Raw genomic sequence first — 20,004 nt, forward strand, 5'->3', positions numbered from 1 at the left:
GGGGGAGAGCGGAAGTATATGGGGAATGGCATTCCAGGATTAAGGAACAGCATGTGCAAAGGTCAGCTGTCTTGCAATAGCTAGGTGTGTTCAAATCCTTGAACTAAGAGTTATTTGAAACATGGAGTATTCTGGAAGGGACTTAGACAGTGAGGCAATTCCTAACGATGTATTAGTCAGCATAGGTTAAGTTCTGGTGCAGTAACAAATCAACTTCATTATACTGGTGGCACAGGGCAACAAAGGTTACTTACTTCTCACTCATACTGCATGTCCCTCACAGGTCAGTGGAGGGCCAAATTGATGCAGCTTCCCCCCAGCTTGCAGGTACACCTTTTGAAGCATGTGGTCTATGGAATCACCCACATTAGGAAGAGGTATTGGGAAGGTTGCTCTCTGGCTGTTCTGTGCTTCAGTCTGGAACTGATGAATTACTGCTGATGTCCACAGCCCATCATGCAGAGCTCATGGGAGGGGCCGAGGAAAAGATGGGGGTATGGATGGAAAGCTCAGAGACCATCATTGTCTCTCCCACCCATGCCTTGTTATGGGCCTTAAGTCTCACTGGGAAGGCCAGAGTTTCTCAAATGGGAGTCATATGTGGATTCCTTTAAGGAAAAAAAATCTTATAGATTCTTAGTAGTGGCTTCAATTATTTTATTATAACACAATTCAGATGAGCAGGTAGTAATCAATAGATCTAAACTCCTTATGTGCAGAGCTTGCCTGTGACCATAACACCACAACAAATGTGTAAGTAAAATATCAACACAGCTACAAATGCAGTACATTCAGGTGAACTGCGTGAGTTCAATGTGATGGATGAGGCTATTTTTGCAAAAATGAAATCACTGTGTCTGATTCTAAAAATGATTGCTTAGGTTCTCATGGATTTGGTATGCTGTGTGCTATGCCCCATGAGTTGTGTGCTGGCTAATTCTCCCATTAGCTTCCTCTCTATAAAGTCCTATTTGCTATTTTTCTCATTAGCCCGTGACAGTTAAAATACTGTTTCTTGTTACCAACTACACCATCAGCCCAAGGACACACACGGTGAAATAATGCGGCAGCACTGGGTCATCACATGGTCAGTCGGGTGACCCGGAACGCGTTTCTATTGATGATCTTGAAAAAGGTGATCATGGAAATGAAAGCACAAAGGTACACAGGAAATAATTTTAGAGACCATCTGAGCCCCCTAGAAGATGTCTGAGGCTCCCCCAGAGTTTGAGAAGCAGGCAGAAAACCTCTAGAGTGTTTACAAAGGGGGGAGAGATGACCCGCTCAGTGGTTTAGAGACATCACTTTGTCCAGGCAGGTGGGCGGGTGAGGGGTGGGAGGGAGGTCGGAGACAGATGATCTGGGTCAGATGTGCCGAGGGTGGGCTGTAAGGCGGTAAGTAGTTAAGTTAAGGTGCCAGATCTGAGAGGCACTTTGGAGGTGGAACCCACAGGACTGGGAGATTGATTGGCTTTGGGGGGTGAGTGAAGAGGAATCAGAGATGACTCTTAGTCACGGGGATTGGGGATCGGGGCAGTTGGTGGTGCCACTGACCCGGGCCAGGACCAGGCATCCCCAGAAGGAAGAGAAGAGCTCAAGGCTGGAGCTATGATTGCCATAGTTGTCACCCCATCTGTCGTAACTGACCTGAACTGTTCTAAACCAGCTTCCGAGGAACTACTGCGTTTTGCAGTGTCTGTTTGATCTTCCCCGGGATATTTAATTAGCGTTCATTTGGATGATAGGAGTGGCTTTGTTAGCCTTTCTATTGGGCCTGCTGGAGAGGGTTCTGGGAGTATTTTGCCTAATTAATCACACACTTTTTTGTCTTCCACGTGTTTGAAGACAGTGAAAAAAAACTGAGAAACTTGTGGATGGTTTTAAGTAGAAGGTGTCATACTATGTAAGGTGAGATTAGCTATCCGCCTCAGTCGTTAAGAGCGCCAACAAACGACTTTCTACTCTGTGTTTTTGGACAGAGACGCTCAATATTCTCTGGGGAAAGGGCAGACTCGGTGCAGGTTGAATGATCTCTAGGCGATTACGTAACAAGGAATGTGGAAACTCAGCACTCTGGGGAGCTGGAGGGCAAGCAGAGAACACCAGGCCACCGAAACAAACAAAAATGTCACACGCTGAAAACGAAGCCTTGTGGTTGTTAGAGTAAAATCTTGTGGTGATTAAAGCTTTCGGCAGTGAATAATTTAAAATGTAACTTGGTGTTTCCTCTTCGTATGAATTATTAACCTAATGCACCAACTGATGGAAGCAACATGAGCTGGAAGTGGCTTTGACCCTGATTGGTCTCGCTCGCAGCAAACTTTTACTTGTCTCTTGGCCTTGGAACAGGCCTCCCCTTCATGGCAGAGCCTCCGAGGACCTCCGGGAGATGTGTGACCCGCCCCTGCTGCATCTCTTCGGTACTTGTGATGAATGATTCATAAGCAAGTGCTTACCTGTCACCCCCAGAGACCATGTACCACTCAAGAACAGGCATGCTGTGTTTTTATCTTGGAATCACCCCATATGAGCAGACCATTTTTCCTGACAGCCATCCCAACACCCTCAAGCTAGTCCAGGGTGCCTTTCACAAAGCATCTTTGGGTCTCAGGGCTGGTTGGAGGAGCAGATTTCCCAGCAATAATAGCCTCGGTTTAAGAGTCTCTGTGCAGGAATGCATTGGACAAAGCTGGTTGTTCAACTTATTCCAGATACTGACTTTGTTTCAAATTCGCTACACACAGAATCTGGTGGAGTTTGCATCTCTATGTCTGTGGCAGGATAGTTGGTGCTCCCAGATGTCATTTGTCCCTTCTTTAGCAGATGTTGTCATTCCCTGTCCATAGTCTCTGTTCTGATGGTTTCCCTGCAGTCCACTGCAACCCTTTTTGAGGGCTTTCTCTGGCTGCCGGGCCATGGTTGGCTCATTCTTGGGGAAAACCAGAAGTGCCAGACAGCAATTAGGATGATGAAGCTGATTTGTTACTGCAGCAGAGCTTAGCCTATGCTGGCTAATACATCCTTAGGAACTGAGCTCTGCCTCCCTGACCAAGCTCTTCCTAGCATACTCCATGCTCCAAACAGCTCTTAGTTCAAGGACTTGAACATGTCACACTGTTTCCTGACACCCTATCTTTGCACATGCTGTTCCTTAAACCTAGGAGCAGCCCTCAACCACTAATGGAGGGAACAACAGGTGAATAAGTACCCCAGTTTCCTCGCCCCTCTGCTGGGACAACCCTTGGGCACATTCTCCCCATTCTCCCCAGAAGTTCCCAGTGCAGCTGAGCCCAGGTTGCCCTCAGCAGTCACCTGCTCAGTCATGCAGCTGGATCACCTCATCGCTTCCCTCTCCTCCAGTGCTTCCTGGATCACCTCCCAAATAAACTCATATCCTTGCTCCAGGCCTGGCTTTTGGGAGAGTCCAGCCCAAGACCCTTTTGTTTTGGTGGGGGCCCCTGCGCTTTGGGTGGAAGAGCTGTGTGTCATTCTCAGGTAAGGTCCAGGGCACTGCCATCATGTCTGTTCCACTGCTCAGCTACCTTGGGCTCCACATTGGAAGTCACAGGAACAGGAAGCTTTGATTACGGAAGTCACTGAGCATCTTGGCATTCATGGGCTGCGGCGCCTTCCTACCTGGCACCCAGCGTCAGCACTGACTGCTGGGGGTGCCGATGTATAAGCGAGCCCATTTCACACCTCGGTCCTGCATGATACAAAAGAACTTTGGGGATTTCTTACTTGTGATCTTCTTCAATGCTTCCAATTTCCAAACTCATTCTCTCTTCAGTGGTTCGACTGATATTAAAGTACAATTTATTTCTGTTTGTCCACGGCTTTTACTTAGTCTGGAATTGACTTGGGTATATACTTGTGAAATAAAAATCCAAATTCATTTTATTTCAAAGTTATTAGCCAATTATTTCAACACTGAATAAAAATTATTTTTGACTTCCTGAATAGTTTATAATGATCTTTTATTATACACTAAATTCTCTGGTGGAGAGGTATCTATTTTGGGGCTACGGTTTTCTTTTTGCTTAAACTCAGCTATTCTTGTATAAGTACCAAGACGTTATAATTACAGCCCTGTAAAATATTTTACTATCTTTATTACTCATTACTCATTTCCCTCCTGTCTTCCCTCAACAATTGCATTAGTGCTTACATTGCATCAAACCCACGGATTACGGTGGGACAGAATCGATGTGTTTATTAGGTCTTTTCTTTTTTTTTTTAAGATTTTATTTATTTATTTTTAGAGAGGGAAGGGAGGGGGAGAGAGAGAGAGAGGGAGAGAAACATCAATGTGTGGTTGCTGGGGGTTCTGGCCTGCAACCCAGGAATGTACCCTGGCTGGGAATTGAACCTGGGACACTTTGGTTCCCAGCCCACGCTCAATCCACTGAGCTACGCCAGCCAGGGCTCTATTAGGTCTTTTCATTTGGGAATGGACAGTCCTTGAAATGGGTCTTCTGTGTCTTCTCTCAGTTTTGTAGCTTTCCTTATGTTGAGCATATATGTTTCTTGCTAAAGTCACTCCTAGGACTTCTTTATATGGTGACATTATACATGCTCTTATTTTTAAGTTGTACAATGTTTCCCAGCTGGTTATTGCTGTTATATAGGAAAGTGTAATATAAATATATGTGATTATACATTTTTTTTGCCTTATAGCCATGCACTTTCTAATTATATTGTGAAGTAAAAACATATAAAGCTATCTCATGGCATTCCATGTACTCTAATTGTTTTTCTGGAACAACAAATAGATGTATTCTAGAACTGTAGTAAATTAGGGGAAGGGGGGAGCAAGGGACAGAGCGGAGGGTGCACAAGGAATCCGGCAGGCGGTAGGACTCACAGAATCCCACCCCCCAGTGCAGGTGCCAAGTTCCAGACGCCACGGCAACAGACAGCGTGGGCTCATCCCTTTTCTCTTTGAGTCGTAAATTCTCTCGAGAATTTACAGTGTGCTTTGTAGGTGTCTCTGACTGGTCCGAGACCTCACTAGCCCCGACATCCTAGTCTCCCCTTAGCTGATTGACACTTGTTAGTAAGAACATGTTTATATTTGCGTCTGGCTAGTAAAAGATAATGTCAGGACGCTAGCCCGTCAGGGATGCCAAAGACAGGCCTGGCAGGCCAGACCGGTTCCTGTCAATCAAAATGAGAGGGCGCCGGAGCCCTGCTCCGGGTCTCACCTTGTGTTTGAATCACTGGACATGTTAATTTAAAAAGAAAAATGAGAGACAGAGAAGCCAAGTGCACTAAATTGAAATGAAGCGTCTTTTCCTCTTTGGAACTGGGAGTCCATCGATGCCCAGGGTTGCAGACCTCCCCAGGAATCTCATTAGGAGGGAGCCCCGGAGGGCGAGGTTGCAAGGGCGCTGTGCGCTGGCTAATGGAACCTTCTAGTCCTTTCCTTTCAACACCATTAGCATTAATTAGAACTCAAAGGAGTTGATCGTTTCCTGTAAGAACAGCGTAACTGAAGATGTTTCACTGGTTTTGAAGAGGATAGCTTTTTCTTGGGGTGCCCTGTAGCATGGAAGAAAAACATTAGCCCCCACTCCCATCAAGGAGAAAAGGAGAACAAAGTAAAAAGCAAAACAAAGCTGAGAACCAGTGAGGAGAGCCCTGCAGTGTCCCCATGTGCTCTGGAACCTTCGTGGGCTACTCTCTTTTTTTCCAGTTGCTTTGTCTACATTATAAAGGCAAGACAGGCGAGGCTGCCCGGTTCTCCTTGTGGTTAGTTGCATTTTCTTCATCCCAAGTACGAAGTGGGTGTGTTGGTGAAGCTGTTTTCTTAGAAAGGAGAAGAGTGTCCGTGCTGAGGGGGAGAGCAGTGGGTTAGACACAGACTGGTACCTCTTTGTCTTGCCCCCAGCGCGTTCTCCTGGCCACACACACACACTGTGTGGGCTTCAGAGTCATCTTAAGTGTGGATGTGTTAACACAGAAAATGACCATGCCTGACAGGTTTTTATTCTGTTGAGAAGAGGGAATGGGGTTTGAAATATCGGCCCATTTTGGGGGACAAAAAAGGAAAGTTTTCTATATTTCATGCTGCCTTCAATATGTGTCAAAATTCTCAGCAGTTTCTGGCTAGCCGGCCGTCTCCTTCCGGAGACTGACATTGTGTTTTTTTAACCTACAATTAACTGCCACCTGCTAAAAACTCAAGCAGTAATAGTCCTCTCACTTCGTAGCGTTTAAAGGAACTTTTTCTTGAATGTCCTTACAGTTCCTGCCCTTGAGAATATCCGTGTTTAGTGTGAATGTTACAAAATTAGATATTGGGGAATGACTGATGATCACCACGAGCTAATCTTTTATTCGCGCAGGTGTATTCATTTGAGTGTCTGCTGTGTGCCACCGTACAGTGGCAGGCACGGCGATTTTAATTAATTTAAATTTAAATAGAAAATAGCTCCGTGGAGCTAGTGGCTGTTGGAGTAGACAGGGCAGGGCTGGAGGGTTGGGGACTCAGAGGTGAAAGCATGGAGTGAATGTCGCCGGAACCCCAGTAGTGACGGGCGATAGGAAGAAAGAAGCAGGAGTGGTGGGGGAGGGGGATGGACGTGGGGGGTGGGGTGAGACTCTTCCAGAAGTGCCTCTTGGGGAAATGATATTAGATCCATCTGAGACCCGAACGAAGGAGGGATGTGTGTGTAGAAACAGTTTGAAGACACTCCCGGCATCTCTGGGTCATTCATTGCCTTTTGCTTTTAATGAAACACGAGAGGAAGGTGGCTTCTACGTATGAATGTGAAAACAAAAATGCCACAAAACACTCCGTGTTCATTCTTATTTTAAAATGTAAAGGCCTTTTGTAATTTGGGCAACGGGGGGGGGGTCCACCTGGTAGTGGGATTTCTGTGCAAGTGATCTCGGGGCGCTGCCATCAGCCGCAGAGGAGGGGCGAGGCGCGCGGAGCGGTCGCCCCCACGGGAGCTCGGGGGCACGAATTGCCCCGCGGAGCTGGCCCCACCTGAGGGCGAGGCGCTGGTCTTCCGTCCCCTGCCCTGTGCCCACGGCTCAGTCACTGATTCTGGGCGGCCCGGGGAAGGCGAATTGCGTCACTTCCTGGGTGGAGTGGCCCCGGGCAGAGGGTAATTCCTGGGACGAGTGAGCAGGGGCGTCCCGTTGACAGCCAGCACTCGTAAGAGCTGGCGAGTGGGGCCGCTCCCTGGTGAGGGGGTGTGTGTGTGGTGGGGGGGACCTACAGCATCCACAGCTGTGCTGGCCCTAAAGAACGTTTACGGCCAATCACCTCTGGAGACATTCGAGGCAGGGACAGATGGAAAATCCTGAGCGCATGGCTGCATTCATCACCCAGCACATTCTGAGGACTGTGAACTCAGCGAGTAGGCTGCTTTCATTAACTGTGGATTTACGGGGTGCTCTCACCCTACACCTGCTTGCTGCCAGCCTGCCCCCCACCTGGCATCAGGCCTGTGCGTGTGGAATCTGGCCAAGCAAGCCCCATGTATTTCATAGACTCCATCCCTGCGAATGACATCCTTTTGGCAAATGCCAAGAGACAGCATTGCAAGGGGTCCCGAGGAAACACAACCATGACGCCTCGGGAGGCCAGACGCTGCCGAGGTTTACCCCGCCCAGGCTCTGAAGACGGCAGCCTCCGTGCAGACGCTTCCGCGGTGCTCTGGAAAGGCCCGTGTACAGCCTCGGGGCAGTTTGAGGGAACGGTGTACAGTTCTGCCCCCGGAGCTCGGCTTCTCAGCAGAGGAGCTGGCTCGCCTTGGTGGCGCTGTAGCCATCTGATTCCACCTCGGAGTCCTGAGTGCTTCCCAGAGCAGGTGACCTTAGGCATCTCGTTCTGTTCCAGGCTTTACAGCCATTCTGGGAGGCTGGGCAGGTGGTGGCCTCGTAGGAGGGTCCTCGTGTCAGTGAGGACCCCTGGGACTCTTGGAGAGGCAGGCAAGGCCCCTCTTGGCTCCAGCAATCAGGGTGGGTCCTGGGGCCACTGCGAGCGCCTTGGGGTGCCTGTGGGGTGTCTTTTGCAGTCAGGGCCTTGGTGCCATGATTTTCCTCCTTTCAAATTACAGGGAACCCAAGCCCCATTTGAATTTCCTAAAGGAAGACAAGTTTGCACCTTAATCTGCTTTGCCCCAACATTGCTCTCCTTCGTTTGGAATCTTAAAACAACTCGGAGAGTTGTTGTTTTAGATCACCCGTCTATGGGGATATCAGGGAAGAGCTCGCTTGTTTATCGCCAGCTGCAGGAACACTGTGTAACTTTATTTTGTCCGGTTGGGATGCTGGCTGGCTTAACAATTAGGACAGAGCTCAAGTGCCCTAATTGTCAAGCCAGGCTGCTTTGCTTGGATATCCATGCTCCATTTCCTCTGGATGATCCCGTGAGCTTTGCTTTATTCCATGATTCAAATGACACCCCTCCACCTCTCAGAGCCATTGTTCAAAAAGATTGAGGATCAATGAAAGGATGGTTTCAGTTCTTACTCACTAGCTGCGTTGCCCTGGGCTGATGGCTTACCCTCTCTGGTCTCCAGTTGCATCTGAAAATTGAGGGTGGTGGGCTACTGGCCTTCTCAGTTCTAACGTGCAGAGATTTTCACTCACCCAGCCTGTGTGTCCAGAGCACGGATCCTCCTTAGGATTTTCCATTGCATCCTCCTTAGATTGGATCAGTGGCTTTACTTTTGCTTGCAAAGGATGCACATTATCAACATAAGCAATTTTAACCCATAAATCCAATCAACCATGTACACGATCATGCCTTGAGTATTTATGGAAAGTTCTTCCTTAGTCTGGTGTACCTAAACTTCAGATAAATAGCAAAGTGGAGCTATTTTGTTTATTTACTTCTTCCTGAGTCAACTTTGGTAATATGTATCTTTCATGGAATCTGCCCATTTCATTTATCTTATTCATTAGCATAAAATGATTCATAATATTCCCTTATTATTTTACATAAACAGCCTCAGTGTTTTTCACATGTGTCATCTCTCCTGAATGTGAGTGAAAGCTGTATGTTTTTTGGACACATTTCCTCTTCCATTATTTTGCTTGCTTCCTACTTCATTATATGATGTACACGAAGGGTGTCTTATCAAGACGTCAAAGTCATCTAAAAACTGCTTCCTAAAGAATCCACAGCCTCTCTGCCTCCTCTGGGGTGGACAGTAATGGGGGGCGGGTGGTGTCTGCCGGCCCCCCAGATAAACATCTGATAAGTGAGGGGTGGGAGGTTTCAGGGCCAGGCACTGCCAGATGGTTCAGATTCTCCAAAGGTCTTTCCATCAGAAGAAGATCCATCCAAACCAAGGCACGGAGATGTAGACATGACATAGATGTGCTCGGTGTTTCTAGAAAAAAAAAGAAGATGGAGGTGTTTCTTGCAGAATACTTTCTGCAGCGTCCCCTATGGGACTGGGTGGAGCACGGGGAGCTGTCACGAGCTACCCCAGTGTTTGAAAGTTGTGGTGACACAGGCCGATGGCGATTCTGGGGCCCCTGGAGGCCCTGGGGTGTGCTAACCACACAGAAAGAGGAAAGTATGGTGTGAGGGCTTGCAGGTAGGCATCGAGCCAACTCCAGACTGGTCCCAGGGAGGCATGGTTCGCGGCTCCCCTTCCAGATGAACACGTCTGAAGAGCCAACCTGGACGGCAGAGGGAAAAGCAAAACTCAGCCACATCAGGGTTGTTGTGAATCGCTGGGCTGCAGCAGATGGCTGGGGCTGAAAATCCAGGTCATAAGAAACATCAGCCGGCCTGGGAGCCCTGCCCTCTTGGAATTTTACCGGGTGAGCCGTGATCGCCCTCCAGGGATGAGATCGTGGGTGAGCTGGGAGGGTGGGGAGGAAACGTTAAACCCAGGGGTGAGACTGAAAGAGAATCTGTCCCCCAGGGAAGCTTCGGTCAAAGCCATCTGGCATCGGGTGTCACAAAGGACAACACCAGGGACAGGGCGGCATCTGGGGAGTCTCCCAGCAGTGGCATGTGGACCGAGGGCAAGCAAGGAGCGTGCAGGCTTTGTGCAATGAAATAATCGGAAGTTGGGAGGAGGGTTCATCTGGAGGAAGAGCGGCTGGAGAGAAAGGGTTATCGTGTGGTCGCCGGAATGCGCGAGGCCTCACCAGCCCCGGGGGCAAATGAGGCCGTGTTAATATTAATGCTCAGCCTGGAGTCCCAGCGGCTCCCCCTGCTCACACGGGACCTCAGCCAGTGTCCTTGGAATCCCCAGGGCAGGATGTCACCTGTGCTCAGGTACACCATGGTACCTGCTCTTAGTTGTTATGGCACTCCTCCCCCCTCCCCCCTCCCCTGTGGCTGTCCCCTGGGCCCCACATTGCCAGCCCCCACGCCAACCCTGGGCCCTGGGGGCTGTGCTGCCTACGCTGTTGTACCTTGTCACCTGGGGCCCAGTGCCGTCCACAGGCTTTTGCACACAGCTCCCTCAGCATCCATCCTTAACCCCGTGCTCCAAGGGTTGGGAGGGCAGGGCACAGATGCCATGCCCTCTGCTCTTCTCTGTCATTTCCTCCTATGCTTGTTACGTCCTCCCAGGTGCCCACCCGTGCCTGTGCCCCAAACACCTCCTTCTTCCCCCTTTGACCAGCCCCGAGCCTGCCCATGAAGCAACTCATACACACAGGCCACAGAGAAGAAACTCACACAGGGCCAGAGCCGACCCTGCATCCCCGTTTGGGTGTTGTGGGCTCGCCTGCCACTCTTCCAGGGTTAATCAGATGGATGTGTTCTCGTTCAAGGGCTTGATGATCTCTCCCACTGTGGCCTGCGTGTCTTGGTGTACTAACCACTTTGGTGAAGTAAGAAATAGTCTCTAGCAAGGGCTCTCCAACTTTACTGGGCACCAGACCACCTGGGGTCTTGTTCAAACGCAGAGTCTGATTCTGTAGCTCTAGGGGCAAAGCCTGAGATTCTGCACGTCTAACAAGCTCCCAGGTGATACCCATGCTGCTGGTCCCCTTCAGGTAGCCCCTCCCTCCCCCATTTCCATTTGCTGTACTTAAAAGAAAACCCCTTGACAAGGAACTCATGAGCAGACCTTTTGTTTCGCTGCACCGATGACGTTGTGTTTTGATTAAATATCATCTGCCACTTACTCACATTATGAAAATAAAGATGCTGTTGGTTACAGCACCTCTTCAAGGCGTGGCTTGTGGGCCACTTTGACATTAGTTAGAGTTGACTAGTGCTCCCAGAGGATGCTCTGGGACTTCTCTCTGTGTCTGGGCCTCTCTAAGTGTGGGCCGTGGGCCAGCAGCATCTGCCGCACCTGGGACCCTCGTCAGAGATGCAGAGTCTCAGGCCCCACCTGGGCCCTGGGCTCCCTTGACCATTTTCGAAGCCCTGCCCCACAGAGCACAGCACCTTGGGAGTGGGGGCCCTGGTTTAGACACTTTAGGAAAAGGGACACTCCCTTTGTTTGATTGAAAAAGACAAAAGATTAATTTTAGCAGTATGTTTTTCTTTTTTATTTTCCTTGATCCCAAACTTGATTATTAGCAGTATCAACAAGGTAATAATTAATGATTAGAAGGGAATCTGGGTTAAGGTGACTTCCAGTCATTCTGGTGACATTTTCAGGATAATAAGTCATAGAGCTGACCATTGGGAATCAGGTTATTGTAATTCATCTGAGTGGTGGCAGCACATGGGAGCTGAATGCATTAGAGCAGGCGTGTCAAACTCATTTTCACAGGCGTGGGGCCACATGAGCCTCGAGGTTGCCTTCCAAGGGCTGAATGTAGAGCTCCTTGCCCCTAGTTAAGGAGCAGTTACATTTATACAGTCCTGAAATGACATTCGGCCCTTGGAAGGCAACCGTGAGGCTGATGTGGCCCCTGGTGAAAATGAGTTTGACATGCTTGCATGAGAGGTCATCACAGCAACACGCCTGTGCCATTACTGAGTTTATTGGGTCACGCCAGTCAGACAGAACCCTACGGTCAATGAGCAGGAAGAGCTGCATGCTTAGGTTTTTCCTGGAGTGTTTCTATTACTATCTTGTCTCTATTGGTTTTCTATTTCAACTGCTACGTGAATGGCAAGCTCACCCTACCGACTCTCATTTAGTATCGTATTCTTTTTGCCCTTGAGATATCCATGGATTGGGGGGAGATCATGTTTTTTTTTTACCTCGCTTATTTAATCTATTGAGCAGGGCCGTTGTGGGATGCTACCAGCACTGGAAGTAGTTACACTCAGTTTTCCGATGAGAGCTAGATGCCCGAGACTCGACATAGGCGTCTGATGTTCGGGCTGAGGACTGGTTTCCCAGATCTCCAGCACCGCTTGCACGTTACAGGATGGAGCAGGGGAATCTGTATAATCCGTGGTGTCTGTGTGGGGGGAGCTTACATTTAGTTGCGAGGAAGAATATTTACCCCCCTGAAGGTGATGTAAACTTTAACTGAGATGTGCGGAGGGGAAGACCAGGTGTTCCGCAGCCAGTGCTGGTATCGGGTGTCAAGCATTCATGATAAATGTTAGTTTAATCAAATGAACAGGCCTTCAGAGGAGGGAGCTTTGACCGTGTCCTTGTGAGGTCAGGGAAGGTTTGGTGGAGGATGTGGGTCTTAGGTATTACAAGGCAGTGAGGCTTGGGTGGGGAAGAGTGAGGGTGCAGTGGGGTTGGGGTGGATGGGGCCACCAGATTATGGAAGGCCTTCCGTAGCAGGTGGAGGAGGTTGGGCTTGACCTTCCAGGACGGTAAGAAGGAGCCATTGCGGGCTCTCAAGCAGGGGAGTGGCTGGGCGACAGCACTGCCTGTTCTGCTGTGTGCGTGGGGTTAGGTTGGTGCTGGGGAGAAGCCTCAGAAACATTTGTATTCCGGGTGAATGTGGAAGAACAGTGGTACTGTCAGACCGAGGCCAATTTATGTTGCTGGTGGAAGCTGGCAGGAAAACAGGGAGCTCTAAGAACATCCTTTCTCTGTGTCACTTCCTGGGAAGCTGCTGGCTTGGTGGGCGAGGGCCGGGAGTTAGCATGTCTGATTTTTATTATTATATACCTTCTGTAATTATTTACTGTGGATGTAGGGGCAGAGTAGGGGTTACTGATCTAGATCATATGAAATTTCCATTTTTTTGGTAGGTCAAGATGGGTAGAATTCCCAGCAATCTCACATCATTACACCTAATCGCTTCTGTGAGTTGTTGGAGATGCGTGAACGCGGGCTGGCCTTTGGCTGTTGGGCGGGTCGGTTGGGGGAGGTGCCCGGATATTGCTGTCGACAGGTAGCCCGCAGTACTCCGTGTGCTGCTGCCTGTGGGAGATGAGACTGTTCCTGGAGACCAGCCCAGGGCCCGGGGGTGTATCATGTTCTTTTTCTCTCTGACGGCTGCTGTCCTTGACCAAGGACCAGTCATTCAGTCTCCCAATTGTATCCTCTTCCCTTTAGAGAAGGAAAATGTGCTCAGGACTAAGAATTTCAAAGGCGGGTGGGGAGGACTTGTGGAAGGGAGGATAAAAATATTTGCATCTTTTTTTTTAGATTTTATTTATTTATTTTTTAGAGAGGGAAGGGAGGGAGAGAGATAGAGAGAGAGAAACATCAATGTGCGGTTGCTGGGGGTCACGGCCTGCAAGCCAGGCATGTACCCTGACTGGGAACCAAACCGGTGACACTTTGGTTCACAGCCTGCACTCAATCCACTGAGCTACGCCAGCCAGGGCTAATATTTGCATCCTGAGGTGGTGTTTTCCTAGTGCTCCCGTGTAGCTGGAAACAGACAGAGCCCAGTCTTACGTTGGGGAGGGGGAGGTCCGAGTTCTTACTCTTGCCTCCAACTGCAGCGGTTTTGAATGAACTTGCGATGCCCGGGCAGTGGATGGAGCATGCCTGATTGGAGGAGTGGCGGAGGCCAAGTCGCTCTGTCTCCATTCACATTCTTTGCGTCTGTGCCCCAGGATGGGCGCCAAGCTGGTGGAGCGTCTCCTGGGTTCAGGGCTGGGGTGTTCCCAGATGGTTCCCCTGAATGAGCAGGACTCAGGGCTGGATCTGAGAGTGGGTCTCCCCAGAGAGCATGTAGGCCCCAATTCTGGGTACCTCGGGGTCAAGCCACCTGTCTCCACACTCAAACTCCACGGTTTCACTGTTTCAGACCTTGAGCCCACTGGTCTCATCATGATTTGTGTCTTTGTCATCCTTGGTCACCCCTTGACATGTAAGCCCACGCCGTGTTTGTCCTGTTCCCTGAGTATTGTTCTTGGTCCTCATGTCCTGAACTTGACCTTTCTCTGGGACCCTCCTGCCCCTCTGCCCGTGCCAAACTCTCTCACACCCCCACTGTGTTCCCTGAGTGCTCCCTTGTCCTCCTGCTTCCCCCTGAAAAGTTCTCTCTCCTCCCCCTTTCCTGGAATAGAGAATTTTTTTTCATTTCCTTAGCCTGACAAGGATGTATTGTGGGTTTTATTCCGAGAAGCACCATGAGAATAAGAAATAAGAACACATGCGTTGGAAGGTTATCTCCTTCAATTTTTCCAGTGGGGAAACTCAAAACTGGCGTTATTATTACTCCTGTAGATGTCCCTCTCAGCGTCAGAATTCTCTCCGACAGAAGTGGAGGCAGATCGGAGAGATCGTGGAAAGAAAAGGAATAAGATGTCCATAAATAGTTTCACTGGAAACGTGATTGCCAAGCTCATACATTGGTAGCATGTGGGAAGATCGGGCCCAGCCACCACTTGTCATCTACTCTGACACCTGTGTCTGATGGAAGTCACCGCAGAACAGATTGTGTGTTAAAATTAAAAAAACAAAAAAACATTCTGGGTAAATATGCTCAGCCAAATTGCCCATCCTGGCACAAGTGGAGTTTTTGTCACAATTCAAGTGCACTTAAAAACTTATCTGTGACTTTAAAGGAAGTGCAGACGGCAGATTCCTACATGTATTTCACATGTAAGGATATGGCATGTGGCCCTGCGAGGTAACTTTAAGAACTCGCAGCCTACCCTCATGGCTGAGCAGGTCTACAGATTCTGACATCTCCCCGTGTCCTTTCCTGACCTGGACAGAAACGGAAATTGAACTGCTTTTGCCTCATGTACTTTACTCTGGCCAGGTTCAGGAGATCAGGAGATACAAAGTCTTGTTTTATTCATTTATTCACTGATCCAGACCACATTCTCAGTGCTAAACCTCTGAATTAAGATGCCTATGGTTTCTTTCTTTCCCTTTTTTAGTAATGAGAGAAACAGCCTTTTGGAGAAGAGAGTTTCTGTACATAGACTGAAATATTCAACTTAAAACAAAACAAAACAAAACAAAACAACCCAGGGCGAGACAACCTCAGCCAGAGCTTTAAGAAATACCCAGCATGCCACGCGGGCCCACGAGTCCTGGCAAGGCCAGGTGAAGCTGCACGCTGTGGAGTCCTACCTTAGCAACAGATGGCATTGCCACCAAAGTGCAACGAGCATACAGAAGAGATATTAAGGTCGTGTGGACAGTATTAGTCACTAGTGATTACTGTCAAGCACTCTAAGTAGATAGCAATCATTTTCTCATTTGCTCTCACAAAAACCCTGGCAGGAGGCGGCCAGCATTCCTGCTTCGTGGATGGAAAGGCCGCGGTGTTCGCCCAGGGTCACACGCATGCAGTCAGTGGCCGTGCCAGGGACCAAGCCCGGATCTGTCCCACACGCTGCACTCATGACCTCTTCCCAGATTGCCTCCCCTCGAGGGGGTTGAACAGGAAGCTGAGAAAGATTTGGGTTCTTTAAAGTTCCAGAATGTTCTGGCCTCTTGTTGGTATTCCCTGGGTAGCAAACCTCGGACCTTTTAATCTCAGTTGTAGGTCCTTGAAGGTCCCCTCGCTTTAGGGGGCAGCACTGTGTGTGTCCTCAGGGTCAGGCCTAGCTTAGAACGGGCTCCCGAGGTGTGGCCCACCCTGGGGGTCCCTGGGAAGCCGGAGTAGCCACCTGAGGCCCAACGCCGACTCCGTTCTGCACTCCTGGTCTCACGCAGAGGAGACTGGGCGTGAGCCCTGTGGTGTAAAGGGGCTCCCTCGTTGCAGGCCGATCCTCAAAGATCACCCTTCTGAACTAGGACAGAAAGAGCAACCTTCAGGCATGTTTTGCTGAAGGCCACAGTCCCCCTTGAGCCCATCGTGACTAACGCTGTGTTGCCATGTTCCCCCTGCAGGACATCGAGGCCTGTGTGACCATTCCCTGAAATACTTAAGCTCGAGAATCATGGAGCGGAAGCTGCAGGGCACCTGGCTGCCTGCCAGCCGAGGGAGTCTGGAGAAACCGGCCCCGGGCCCCCACGGCTCCGCGGTGCCAGCATTTGGCCATCAGCACAGCCTCCACTGCGTGCACACCGCCGAGAACAGCGCGCCGAAGCCCCGGGTGGTGACCGTGGTGAAGCTGGGTGGGCACCCGCTCCGGAAGATCACCCTGCTGCTCAACAAGCGCTCGGTGCAGACCTTCGAGCAGCTCCTGGCAGACGTCTCAGAGGCCTTAGGCTTCCCGAGGTGGAAGAACGATCGCGTGAGGAAACTGTTCAACCTCAAGGGCAGGGAGATCCGCAGCGTCTCCGATTTCTTCAGGGAAGGGGATGCTTTCATAGCCACGGGCAAGGAGCCGTTGACGCTGAAGAGCATTCAGGTGGCCATGGAGGAACTCTACCCCAATAAGGCCCGGGCCCTGACGTTGACCCAGCACAGCCGGGCCCCCTCTCCAAGGCTGAGAAGCAGGCTTTATTGCAAGGCTCTGAAAGGGGGTCTCCACTGTGGGGAGACAGACATGGCCAAGAGCTGTGGCGAGGCTGTTGGGCCCAAGGCAGCCCTCAGGCATCAGGCGAAGACCCCCGTGGAGCCGGTACTGGAGGACAGGGCCCGGGGCCAGAAGATGTGGGTGCGGGGCAAACGGGAGCCTGAACCCAGCAGCAAACCACCCAAGGAGGCCACTTCGGAGAGGCCTACCAGTGGAGAGAAGCACCTGGCAGTGGAGATCGAGAAGACCTCAGGTGAAATCATCAGGTGTGAGAAGTGCAAGAGGGAGAGAGAGCTCCGGCATGGCCCGCAGAGGGAGAGGCTGTCCCTGGGCACCAGCGAGCTGGACATGGGCAAGTGCCAGCGGTATGACCTGGAGAAGCTGGTGAGGACCCGCAGCTGCAGGAGATCCCCCGAGGCCAACCCCCTGGGCAGGGAGGAAGGCTGGAAGGGCGACAGCCAGAAGAGCACTCCCAGGAACCCCCTGCAGGAGCTGAGCAGACCCGGCAAGGACACGGACAAGAAAGAGGACAGAGACCCCAAAGGTCAGGAAGGTCAGCCGCAAGGAGCAGCCAAGGCTAAGAAGGATGCTGTGGAAGCTCAGCCCGTCAGAGAGGATGGAAGGAAAGACACCAAGCACAAGTGTGGCGGCTGGTTCCTCAGGGAGCACCAGGCCGACTCGGAGAAGCCCCCCAGGACCCGAGGGGAAGAGCAGGAGGCAGAGAAGGAGAAAAAGCCATGTGCGTCGGGGGGGAGAAGGATGCTTCCCAGAGACGACCAACCCGCGAGGGTGGAAAAGGAGCCCAAGATGAGGACAGAAGACCCCAAGCCGGAGAGGCCTGGCGGCCGGAAGCGGCGGCCCGCGGGCATCATCTCGGCCAACGTGGAGAAGCAGTACGAGATCGGCCGGGTCATCGGGGACGGCAACTTCGCCGTCGTGAAGGAGTGCCGGCACCGGGAGACCGGGCAGGCCTACGCCATGAAGATCATCAGCAAGTCCAAGCTCAAGGGCAAGGAGGACATGATCGACAGTGAGATCTTAATCATCCAGAGCCTGTCTCACCCCAACATCGTGAAACTGCACGAGGTGTACGAGACTGACTCGGACATCTACCTGATCATGGAGTACGTGCAGGGCGGCGACCTGTTCGACGCCATCCTGGAGAGCGTGAAGTTCCCCGAGCGCGCCGCCGCCCTCCTGCTCAGGGACTTGTGCAGGGCTCTCGTGCACATGCACGACCAGAACATCGTCCACCGGGACCTCAAGCCAGAGAACCTACTGGTAAGCCCCGATGCGGCCGCCGCGTGCTCTCCTGCCCGCACGCGCTAGCACATTGCCTTTACGCCCTTGTAACCCACTCGGTTCCAGTGCTTGAGACTTTGGTGGTAGTTCGTGTAAGTTGCTGACACAAATTGGTTTCGATGACAGTATTGAAAAAGAAAGCTTTCAATTGAAATACAATGGGATATGTTTCCTCATCCCTGGGAGAAGAGTACTGTCACCTCAAGACTTATCGGGGGGACCGATTTCCTGGGCATTTGCACACACTCTGGCCTAGGTATTGGGGTGTCTACTGGCAGCAGTTTTCCCTGCAGGCTTCGTGTCCACTGAAACCACCCCTGGGCCTTGTGAAGGTAACTTCTTGTTATCTTCAAAAAGCACGAGAGTTCAGAAGGCTCCCAGGGCTGGGCCCTGGGTGTGGTGTGGAGAAGAGGCTGGCTCTGGAGTCAGATCACCCCCTCTGAATCCTGGCTTTCTTAGTTGTTTGCTCTAGGGAAGTCCTTTACCTCTCTGGGTCTCAGTGCCCCATTTGTAGAAGAGAAATGGTAATAGTGCTTACCTTGCAAGGCAGGATGAGGCTGGAGCACAGGAAGGAGAGGAGTGGCCCCTGACAGGTAGGGGGGTCTCCTGTTGAGCATAAACGATGCCACAGAATGCCCGTGTCAGATAAGGCCACTCTGTGACCATGATGGCTCAAGACAAAGGCAAGAGCCCTTTGTCACCAAGCCCAAATGCAGATAGCAAAAAGGTGGCCCAAACCACAGCTATGGCCACGTCTCCCCCTTCTGGCCACTATGTGTGACTGCCATGCTTCATTCCTCCGCCTTCCAGGTGAGGGTTGCTAAGATGCTCGGTCATAGGGTTGCTGTCTCTTCCTGACAGTATTTGATTCAGAGCAAAATCCTGCTTTTTTGAACTCTCCCCAAATCACCTAACGCAGCCCAAATCTTTTTTTTGTAAAGATTTTATTCATTTATTTATTTATAGAGAGAAGGGAAAGGGGGAGAAAGAGAGGGAGAGAAACATCAGTGTGTGGTTGCCTCTTTAGCGCCCCCTATTGGGGACGCAGCCCACAACCCAGGCATGTGCCCTGACTGGGAATCAAACCAGTGACCCTTTGGTTTGCAGGCTGGTGCTCAATCCACTGAGCCACAGCAGCCAGGGCCCACATCTTACAGTGAGTTCACTGAACACCGTCTCCTTACATGCCTGGATCCCGGGGTGCTGTGTGCTCCCTTATTGCCATGAGTCAGAAAATGCAACTTGTTCCTGAACCCCGAGTGTGTTCCTGGGGGTCTGGTGAGGACAGCATGCGTGCCCAGTCGCCCTCGGGCTCCTTCGTCCCCCTTTCTCGTAGCCCCGATCACCATCTGGTACAGTCTATACTTAGTCTTCTGTGTTCTGTCTCTTCTCCCTGGGAAGAAAGTTCTGTGCCAGTAGGAACTTTGTTTTATCCGGGTCGTATCCTGGCACCTAGAGCCGTCGTGTCGCATGGTGGACCTTCCTTAGCTGTGAGTTGGATGAATGGATGAACGAGTGCAAACGTGTCATGTGGCCGGGAAAACAGAAGGGACTCCGCCAGGGCCGGGCGCCATCACTATTGCGTCAGAGTGAGGTGGGCCTGAAGGTGGGTTGCTGTAGATGCAGCAAACCGTGAACGGTGACAGGGATTTCCATGAGCCACGTTTCTGGGGGTGGCAGGGACTTAGTCTGCTTCCTTTCATTTCCGTGGCTGTAGACCCAGCCCGGAAGCATCACCCCCATGCTTTCGTCTGTCCGTAAACTGCTCCCACCGGAGAGGGAAGCAATGAGTGAATCAAGCTGATGGTCTGGGCAAGCGAGGTCTGCGTCGACCCCTAAGTCAGGCAACCTTGCTTTGGCCAGGATTCCGAGAACTGCAGGATGCTGCTTGCCCGAGCGGTCTGAATTACATCCAGTGACTCTTCTTTGAGAACTTCCATTTTCGCCTGAGATGAGTGTCCTCATCT

General features: G+C 50.9%; 1 protein-coding gene across 1 annotated transcript in view; it reads left to right on the plus strand.

Moving 5' to 3' along the window:
- DCLK3 (doublecortin like kinase 3) overlaps positions 1-20,004 on the plus strand; it is a 39,464-nt gene that overhangs the window by 4,819 nt on the left and 14,641 nt on the right. Inside the window, exon 2 of the mRNA XM_028518843.2 lies at positions 16,164-18,016. Within this exon, the coding sequence (XP_028374644.2) occupies positions 16,164-18,016 (1,853 nt within the window). The remainder of the gene's footprint in view (positions 1-16,163; positions 18,017-20,004) is intronic.

This window comes from Phyllostomus discolor, chromosome 7 (genome assembly GCF_004126475.2).
Source record: "Phyllostomus discolor isolate MPI-MPIP mPhyDis1 chromosome 7, mPhyDis1.pri.v3, whole genome shotgun sequence".
Lineage (NCBI taxonomy): Eukaryota > Metazoa > Chordata > Mammalia > Chiroptera > Phyllostomidae > Phyllostomus > Phyllostomus discolor.